The sequence below is a fragment of the Triturus cristatus genome, chromosome 7 (genome assembly GCF_964204655.1).
Source record: "Triturus cristatus chromosome 7, aTriCri1.1, whole genome shotgun sequence".
Lineage (NCBI taxonomy): Eukaryota > Metazoa > Chordata > Amphibia > Caudata > Salamandridae > Triturus > Triturus cristatus.
In genome coordinates, this window is record NC_140590.1 from 456,429,960 (window position 1) to 456,440,402 (window position 10,443).

Here is a 10,443-nt window from a genome sequence, read left to right on the forward strand (position 1 = left end):
AGCATTTTATCTATAGCTGTGAGACTTGGAAGTGGCGGATTTGAATTCGCTAGTTGTCTAGTCATAGGGCGACTCGTTGAAGGTTTAGAGTGTTTCCCCATAATTCAGGTGCAGCCTAACAAGCTGGTGTAGTGCAGGAAAGAACCCCTATACAAGGAAATAGCTAATATCTAACAATATTTGTTAAAAAATAGAACACTCTATGCACAACTTATGGCTGAATGCTACATATAATAACAAAAGTCAAATAACCAGCGGAAAATAGAAGTCCAAACTAACCCGGTGTCCGCGACCAAGAGTTGTGGCCCAGCCCGGCCTCCTTCGACCTATGACGGGCAAGGACGGGCCCGCCCTTGGCCCGGGCTTCGCCCGGGCGCTGCGGGTCTCGTCCCGGAGTTTTGACCCTCCCCGGCGCTGCCTGATGACGGCTTTGGCGGGCGCCCGGGTGAGGGTATGATGGGAGATGTAGTTTGGAGAGGTTCGCTCCGCCGTTCCCCTCACGGCACCACGAGCGCTGTAGACACCAGGGCACAAGTTCAAAGGCAAAACACCGTTCCCCTCACGGCTGGCAAAGCGATGAGCAGCTTCAAAGAAGTGCTGTGGAGCGTCCCGCGCTGCGGGTCTCGTCCCGGAGTTTTGACCCTCCCCGGCGCTGCCTGATGACGGCTTTGGCGGGCGCCCGGGTGAGGGTATGATGGGAGATGTAGTTTGGAGAGGTTCGCTCCGCCGTTCCCCTCACGGCACCACGAGCGCTGTAGACACCAGGGCACAAGTTCAAAGGCAAAACGCCGTTCCCCTCATGGCTGGCAAAGCGATGAGCAGCTTCAAAGAAGTGCTGTGGAGAGTTCCTAGTACTAATGTGGAGTATCTGTGTGTCAACCTCTACTGCCTCCTAGACTTATCTAATCCAAGTCAGATAGTCAGTTTACCCTATTTTCACATACAAAATAAGAAGTTAATTTATTTTTTATTTATACTAAAAAATCCATAGACTTGAATTTCCAACAACCATTTAATGAAACATTAAAACTAATTTATAAGAAATACCAACCAGCTTTCAAGGAGCAATTAAGTAAATGACAATAAAGCCAATTAAAGAATATGACAATAAAGCCAATAACTGTTCAGCCACATACAATGGCGATACATAGTCTAAGACATCCAAACCATATCTTTAATGTATAATGATCTATCCAGTATAGTTTATGTTTTTACACGTTTATAGATCATGGAAGAGTTACACCCGTCATCTCCTGTCTGAGTGTTTGTCGGTTCTTGTGGAATGCTTGCGGAATGCTGTGGTACATGTAATAATGAGAGAATGTGGGATTCTGAAAGAGCAGTTGCTCCTGGTGGAGCATCCTTGTATAAAATACCTGATTTTGCAATACTACAGAGATGTTTTACACAGTGGTGGCCCCTCCACTAAGGTGCCCATTGAACAGTGGAAAAAGGAAAAATAAAATGATAATAAGACTATGTAATTATAATTTCTTTTCCCATTCTCAGGCAGGTTTACAGGGCGTGCAGGTCTTGGCTGTCATCACAGTCAGCAGGGGAGAAATGGTTGGGGCACCTAAGTGTGCATGATGGTTTGCCCAGCCGTTTTGGGCTGGCCAAACAATCAAGCGCACTTTGCATTTTCTCCACCAGCAGTATTGTACAGCTTGGGTGGAGAACATGCACATGCTCCCACTCCCGGTCGGATCGCCGAACCTCGGCACTCAGACCAATCACAACGCAGCAGTCATCGGGACAGCAGTGTCCTGATTGGCTTAGGGTAGCCTGGGTGTGCTTCCTGCTTCAAGCAGGAACCAATGAGGATGGGAGCAAGGCAGAGGCCTGCACGAAGGTAAATAACTATTAAAATCTATTTTTCTACCCCCCACCTGCCTCACCTGTAATACTCAGTGGTAGCCACCACTGGTTATATACAGCATTATATATACTAATATATACACTGGTTATATATACTAATACACAGCAGCGGTTGCGGTTCGAAAGATGTCTTCCTGCTGTATATGAAAGCTCCATAGGATCAAGTGGAGAGGTACATGCTGAAACCATGGAACTGTGGAGTGTTGAGAAATCCTACCACTTGTGGAGAGTAAAAGATGGATGTTTGCAACTCCAATTATGCAAGTGCTGAGGAGAAAGAGTATGTGCCAGCCTGGTATTGAGAAGTGGATGGCATTATGGATATTTACCTCTTGGTGTTAACCTGTAGCTGTGCTGATGAGCACTCTGTTATACCTGCTGCTCAGCCAGTGTGACTGTGTGGATGGAATGTTGGTGTGTGAGGTGGCAGAGGAATGTTGATGAGTGAGAGAGTCCGTTGGTGTATGGGCTGAGCAGGAGGAAGGCTGCTCCTGGTGGGGCTATTGTTAACATCTTATCAAATTAACCTACTTTACTAATCTACATGGAACTGGACCTGCTTCCTACCACATCATATTTTGGTGACGAGGATGGGATCGGCATGTGTGTACCTCGTTTTTGGGCAGTCAGAGGTATTTGAAAGGGCAACCACAGGAAATTGTGAGTAAATCTAAGCCGTAGTATTTGAAAAGGTCACGGGATGGTTTCAACTTATCTTGTGCACACCTTACCTTGTAACCATTGTCACGGATCTGCAGCGTAGATCTCTGAGGTGTCTACTGTGCTTTCCTGTATGTGAGCTGCGCAGGGACATTTGCCACTTCAACGTGAGTGGAGCCACCCTGAACTCCTTATGTCTGTGGGCCGCCATCTTGAGGGTGGTCAGTGCTCCCTCAGCAAGGCAGAGCCACAGCCAGTGATTACGAGGAATGCAGAACTGTGTGGAGCAAGTTGGTTGAGCACGTTTGTGCCTGGAGACCTTTGGGGGCAGTGTCAGACGATGATTAAGAAATCTACAAGGCGGTAATGTGACTGCATTGCCACCGATAAATTGTATGGAAAGCAAACAAGTTTTAGTTGATCGAGGAATTTCGGAAAGGCAGCAATATGACTTGGGGTTTTGCAAGCGGTGTTCCATTTCACCGGGGCTATGTAAGCAGTGTTCCATTTCACTATTAGGTGAATCGCTGGTGACTTCTGGGGGAATATCCGCTTCTGCAATATTGATGATAGTGCTCTTACTTTGAACCTGGCAGTAATGTAGTCTCTTCACATCTGGAGACTTTGTTGGCAAGATGAGGAAAGAATCATCTAAGATTTTCTACTTCAGCAGATTTTGTAGATTATGGACAGTGTATGTTCTAATTGATCTCCATTTGGTGTATACATTTTGTTGATCCACATATTGTATTGTTTGTGTGCAAAATACTTTCTTCCCTGGCACACCAGTATTTGCGTTGGGAGAGTGTCTTGTTTTTCATTTCAGAGAGGGTATCTCTAACTTTATATTTTATGATTTTTTGCATTTTTTGTGAGTTACAGTTATGGGTTGGTGCTGTGCATACGTTTTGTTTGCTTAATTGGGATTGTAGCTGTCGTTAAGGGCAGAGTAGAAGCCTAATTTTTTTTATTTGAGTGAGGTTATTTTTACTTTTTGATTATGCTTGCCACCCTCACTTCGTGTTTGGGTGATGGGCCTTTTTGAAGTTGTTGCCACCCTTCCAATGGGTAAAGAGTGAAGGGCAGATAGGAAGTCGGATGCCGAATTTTGAACAGTGAGTGAAGCCATTTTACTTGTTTGTTGTGGTGTGTTGTTCCACACTTACCACCCATACTATGGGTAAGGGGGAAGGGCAGTGGATATGCCAAATTTTGTTAGTGGCGTGTGGCAGTGGGAAGCCAAAGTACATGTGATTGCAGTGTTTTTCCACCCGCCTACCGGGTTAGGATGAAGGGCAGAGAGTACGCCAGATTTTTGGAGTGTGAGTGCTTTTCTCTAGTGATTGCTGTTTTAACCTTTCTACATCATTGGGTGTTGTTACATGTTTGGTGTGGCGTGATTTGTTTTTTCTACACTTACCACCCTTACTACGGGTTTGGGTGAAGGGCTGTGTTTATACTGTATGGTTGGTTGGAAGTGACTTTTCATACTTTCCACCCTTCCTATGGGTAAGGGTGAAGGGCAGTTAGATGCCACATGGTTCGTGTGGGGTGGTGCCCACACATACTTGTTTTGGACGGTTTCCTACTGCACCTCATGGTTGGTTCCCTATTTACTACTTGTGTGTTAGCCTAGCCAGCTGCTTATGTGAGTGGCACTCGGGATTGGTAGTTGCAGTAAGGCGTGATAGAGCGTGAGGTCTGTTTTTTTGCATGGTGGAAAAGGAGAAGAGGTGAGTGTTGGGGTGTTTATGTGTTTAGAGAAGTTGTGGATTGTGTGGTGTGTTTTATTCTTTTCCTGAGCTATTTATTGTTATCTTTGCATACATGTATTTCTTCCACCCTTATATGTATTGCATTGTATTCTCTTGTGACATCTACCATCTTTACATTTAATATGTTATTTATAGTTGCATGCAGTGTCTTTTACCATCCTTGTATTTAATTTGTCAACACTACCGTTCGTTCGTTACCTTGACATGCAAGTTGTACATGTTGTAGTATCAACGTTATCTTTGTTTATTTAAAGAAAGGAGACGTGTTATACCTGCTGCTCAGCCAGTATGACTGTGTTGAAATGTTGGTGTTTGAGGTGGCAGTAGAATGTTGGTGAGTGAGAGAGTCACTTGGTGGATGGACTGAGCAGCAGGAAGGCTGCTCCTGGTGGGGTTCTTGTTAACATCTTATCTTATCTTATCTAATAAACCTACTTGACTAATCCACATGGAACTGGACCTGATTTCTTCCACAACACACTCTTGTCCATTACTGACCAGACATTCTCAAGGCATCCTTTGGTGCTTTGGAGTGGAGGATTTTGTGTCATTGGATTTATTTTTTGTGTGTGCATAAGGGCTGCAGTGTCAATGCTGCACTGAATGACTGCTCATTATGTCGGCCAGCTGCATCTGATGCCTTCCCTGGCAACAGGGTTTTGTCCTTGGGATGCCATTAGAGTTTGTACTCACACGTGTGCAGTGGTGCAAGAGTTTCTGTAAAGTGTTGGTGCAAAGGATGAAGTCTCAGGGATAAGCATGGGCCAGTAATCTTGAGCCAGCACACCCATGACGTTATTTATCTGAGTGTCTGTATGAAGGTACCAGGAAGAATTCTTTAGCACATCTGTGCCAGCAGCTCAGACCTCTGCTAACACTAAAGAAGGTGAGAGTAACTGAATGGTAGAGTCTAGTAGGTAGGGTTGATGCAGATAGAGGTTGAGCAGGAACAATGTATCTTGCTGGTAAAGCATGCTTATACATATAACTTGACCTGAAACCCATTAAATAAGATTTTACATTTCTTGGCCAAGGGATCATCCACATATTATTAAAAGAATGGGTTTTCAAGGCCAAGGATAATTGGTCATTATAAAATAACTTAACACTGTCAAAAGTGGAATGAGATATTTCCTAGGCATTTAAACAGTCAACACTAAAAAGGTGCATGTTCTTGACTGTAATGCCCTATTCTGTCCAGATCTTTCTTGTGATGGCATGCTCTATGTTGGGAACACAAATCCATGTACCAATGTATAGTGCTTACTTAAAACACAGCAAGCCTGTAGCAATTTACAACCCTACTTACCAGTTTCCTTCAAGGACTGTCCCTGTCTATCAAACTGAAAGCTGCAAAGAAATATCCAAACCTATTGTTGGAAAATGTCCCTATCTGAAGGGGCCTGACACATATGTGTTAGACATCAACAACATTGAGAGCTACGGCAAGGCTGAGCTAAGGAGGTTATGCAGAGAGATGAGACTTAAAATCCCAAAGGGTGAACCCAAGGTGGAGTACCAGTTCACCCTTAGAGTCTGGGCGGATATCCACAGGATGCAATCTGCACCACCAGAAGAGCCTGAAGGGGACTACACTCTTGAAAATGTTGAACCCTGGTTGTACCTGACCTCAGAATCAGGGCCTCAAGAGGGCAGTGGCCCTGAGAAGGATGAGCAGGAGCAGAAAAAAAACTGGGCAAATGCTACAGAAGAGAGAGGGTAACCCACATAGAGGTAGTCCCCTGGTTAACCCTAATCTGTGAGCAGTGTCTCCTCCCAAACCCTGTCCCCTGAAGAGTTCAAGGACAGACAGGCTGAGAGGGACCTGAGGCTGCAACTGGCTGAGTTAGCTTCAGAGGAGAGAAAAGCTGAGGCTAAGAGTGCCTTGGAGTAGGAGAAAAAGGTCTTGTGGGCTTATGAACTCATGAGTCTCAAAGAGCTGGAAATCAGAACTCTGCAGATAGAGTTCAGCAACAACAATATTAGTGGCAGCAAAATTACTGTGTCCAGTGCTGAAGAGACAGGCTACATATCTAGGGACTTGGTGCCTAGCTTCTAGTAGGGAGATGTCATACACCAGTGGTTTCAGGCATATGCGGTAGCTCTAGAGGTACACAAGATCCCTGAGGAAGATTGGAGTGCTGGCATATAGAGTCATATTCCTGGTGGTGGGAGTGACGCACTACGGGCCCTAGAAGACTGGGACAGTTTGAGGTATACCCCAATGAAGGAAGCCCTGGTTAAGAAGTATGAACTCACCTCAGAAGAGTATAGGTTGAGATTCAGGGCCAGTCAGAAACTTTCTCACAAGCCCTGGGAGGATTTTGTGGTGTACTTTTAAAGAACACTGAATGGTTGGGTGAAGGGCAGCATGGCAAACACGTTTGAAGGGTTGTACAGATTGATTGCCAGAGAGCAAATGTTCAGTTCTCTGTTTCCAGGGCTACACCAACACCTGGTTGAGTGCAAGTTCTCTGACCCCAGGGAACTTGCAAAGGAAGCAGACCTCTGGGTGAGTTTCAGTGTGTTTTAAAAGGCACTTGGGGTGACCCTAAGGGTATTGGCACGGGTTCCCCCCAACCGAGGGTAGAGGAGGTTCACAGTAACCCAGTATAGTGGGGTTTAAAGGGTCCAATGTACCTTCTTAGAATTGAAGGAGAGGTGGGGATGGGCAGAGACCCAGGGTGCCCTATTCCCAGTCCCAGAGCTTGTATTGTTCCCAGAGGGAGCACCATCAGGGGAGCCGTGTCTCTACCAAGGAGGGGGGGGAGCACACAGTGTCACTGAGGGGTCCCCACAGTGTCAGGAGAACTTGGAGGGTGGCTGCCACAAGCATCCAACCAGTTCTGGTTTCTGTCAGTTCCAATCCAAAGAGGAAGGTTCTTAAGCCCAAATGAAGGTGTAAGAGGGGGACATAATCCACAGTGGGAGGACCAGTGGGTCAGGGTGGCCAGCTCTGAGGTCAGAGCAGTCCAAGACTGACCCTGGTGAGGCCACCTCTGGCCTAGGGGTGTTCCATGCTCTGTCACATTCACGGGGGTAGGCAGATTCTGGAACAACACATAGAGAATGTGTTTCCCTTGGGGGGGATTGTACTCCCCTGGAAGTCCTGACTTGCCAGGCACATGTTTAGCCTACGGGTAGAGGTCCTGGGTTGAAGAATCAGGTTCAGGATATCACACCTGATCTGGCGGGAGGTAGAATGCAGAAAGGATGAATGGCACCCGGGGCTACAGCCGCCCACTTTGAGAAACTACAGAGAACAGAGACCCCTGGATGGCCCGGGTCCTAGCTTTTGACACTGGCTGCTGTCAGTGGCCTCTGTTTGTTGCTGTCCTTATGGACAGAAGTTTCTTTGGGTTGGGTACAGAAGTCAGACGCAAGGGTGGATTGGGCCTCATGACTTTTGTGGCCTTGGTGGTACTGTCTGCCTACTGGGATGCATCTATGAGAAAGTTAAAGCTAGGTACTGCACAGATGGGGCCCACAAGTAACAAGAAGGATTCCCCATGGGTTACCTCAGTGGCCCCTGACAGCATAGACAGAGGTATCTATCTGGGTTCAGCGAGGTGTAGAACTGGCAATTGCCAGTCTTTTTGTGGTGTATCACTTGTGTTACTGTGTGTGTTGCACACATACTTTACACATTGCCTCTGTGGATTAGCCTGACTGCTCTGTGACATGCTGCCAAAGGGAGAGCACAGACTTTCTTTTAGTGTATCCCAGCTTACCCTGATTAGAATGAGAATTCGTGCCTGGCCTGGGTGCATACCTCAACCAACCAAGAACCCTATTTCGAAATGTTATACTGTTGTACCCAGCCACAGGAGATAGTGTCAATTTGTTATAAAATCTCTATGCTATATGAACGTTTATGTGCATTTTCTTCAAATCAGATATAAATAATTTGTTTCATTTTAGTACTTATTGTAATGCATCAATATGTTTTTTTCAGGGATCATGGCTTATACTTTCTGCACTCTTCTTTTGCTGCTGTCTGTGCTGCATTTCCTGCACGTGGAATGTGTGACATGCCCGTACGGCTGCCAGTGTGACACAGCCTCCATCTCTTGCTGCAAACCTGGTCAATATTTGCCGGATTACATTATTGGGTTCCCAAACATCACTACAATGACTTTGAATTTCTGCAATACTTTGGATATCACCAGTAGAACATTTTCAAATTTGGATGATCTGATTGAGTTGACTATTAGACACACAAACATTGCATTCATTGATGACTCAGCATTTAGTGGACTCAAAAGCCTATCACGATTAATGTTAAATGAGGTTAATCTACAAAGCATGGATCTTCACAGAGCTGCTTTCCAAGACTTGCAAATACAGCACCTGGACTTGAGCAACAACAGCCTTACCACGATTAATAGTCAAATGTTCAATGGCCTGAGCAAGCTTAAAACCCTTAATCTTTCCAGAAATAAGATTTCTCTCATTCAAGATAGGGCTTTTCAAAGCCTGGTGCAGTTATCTATTCTGAACCTAGGCTACAATAGTTTGTCAACCATCACACCAATGTGGTTCAAAGCATCAGCCAACTATTCGTCATTGCAGATACATTTGATGGGTAACAGCTTAACCGAAGAGTGTGAGTACCGAGGTGTGAGCATCACTGAAAACCAGTGGTTCACACATTCGCTGGTACCCAACATCTCCTTTACCAGCAGAGACGTGAAAGCCCCTGAATGTTCCAAGCCATCATTTGTTGACCTCTATAAAGAAGTGTATGTACAGGAGCCTTTCCCTGTTGGGTTAGTGTGCTCTGCAAATGGCTACCCTACTCCGAAGTTGACATGGCTGCTCCCTTCTGGAGTGCCAGTGAGTTCACCAATGGGCTCCATATTTGTAAGAAATGGCATGCTAATTCTAAACCAAGTACAGCTGAGTATGGCAGGCCTATATGCATGCATTGCAACCAATAGTGAGGGCTCAGCAGCAAACCTGTATAGACTTGTTGTAATCCCCTTTCCTGCTCCTCGGACCACTACCACAACCACCACCACTGCCACTTCTCCTACTGCCATACTGTTACACCCCACACTTTCCGCTTCTGCACAGAACAAGACTACACTGATACTGATATGGGTCTGCGTTGGGCTTCTACTCATAGCTCTTGCGTTTTTCATCTTTTACGTTTTGAAAAAAGTATTCAAATGGGGGCAAAAGAAAATGAGCACTGGTTTTGAGTTTAAAAAGTTTCCTGAAACTCCCAATATCCTAATGGTTCCTGAAAACCCTAAGCCTATGCCTCATGTATATGAACCACAAACTGGGGTATCACAATAGGGGTGTTTGCCACCATGTATGACAGACATAATGGCTTTCTAATTTTGCACAATATATGCGTGCTGTGATACCAGAACATTGTTTGTATTCAGAGCAGAAAAATGTATTGCAATCGATTTGTATAGTGCAATTACTGCATAGTTAACTTTCCTTTGAAACCATAGTGCAACCACTTTACTTGCAACTTCACCATCTGAATAGGATGCAATGTAGAACCTGCATGCCTTCATGTAAAATATAAAAAACAAGAGTGTCACAAAGTTCACAAGGCAAATGCTACTTTGTAGCTTATGGGTAAGCTTTTCATGTGCAATAATTTGTCCGTTGATTACTTACCACAAAAAGCCCATGTAAGTAGAGGAATTCATCTTAAATGTTATGTAATATTCATTGTCTGAATAATTAAAAATCATCACAAATAGCACAAGATGAAAGAGCCACATGTTGCCAGTGAAACTTTCTCTGTAAGCAAGAATAGCTGAAAAACAACAGAGACAAGATTTTTAAAACAATTAGTGCATGTTTATACTGAAGTGCATAAGTGCCTATAATTTATCAATCCATTAAATATCAATATGATATAAAAAGATAACTTTATATAATCAAAGTGCTTAAAACTATACACTTAGTACAGAAGTACAATTAAAACAGCGCTAACAGTTTAAGATAAAGATTTAGGGTAACCCCGGGCAGTGTGCGGAGATTTGCCTACTCTGCGTTCCGCGGAAAACGCGGAGTAGGCAAATCTCCACACAACCCGCGGCTCACGAGAAATGTACATGCATGAGCACGCATTCGCAGTTTCCCCAGAGACGGCGATGAAGAG

General features: G+C 44.9%; 1 protein-coding gene across 3 annotated transcripts in view; it reads left to right on the plus strand.

Moving 5' to 3' along the window:
- Positions 1-10,062, plus strand: part of LOC146809913 (uncharacterized) — a 177,243-nt gene extending 167,181 nt beyond the window's left edge. For all 3 annotated transcript variants that reach the window (XM_085614399.1, XM_085614400.1, XM_085614398.1), the window contains one exon: positions 8,269-10,062. In XM_085614399.1, coding sequence (XP_085470525.1) covers positions 8,274-9,617 — 1,344 coding nt within the window. In that variant the 5' untranslated portion in view covers positions 8,269-8,273 and the 3' untranslated portion in view covers positions 9,618-10,062. The remainder of the gene's footprint in view (positions 1-8,268) is intronic.
- The last annotated feature ends 381 nt before the right edge of the window (positions 10,063-10,443 follow it).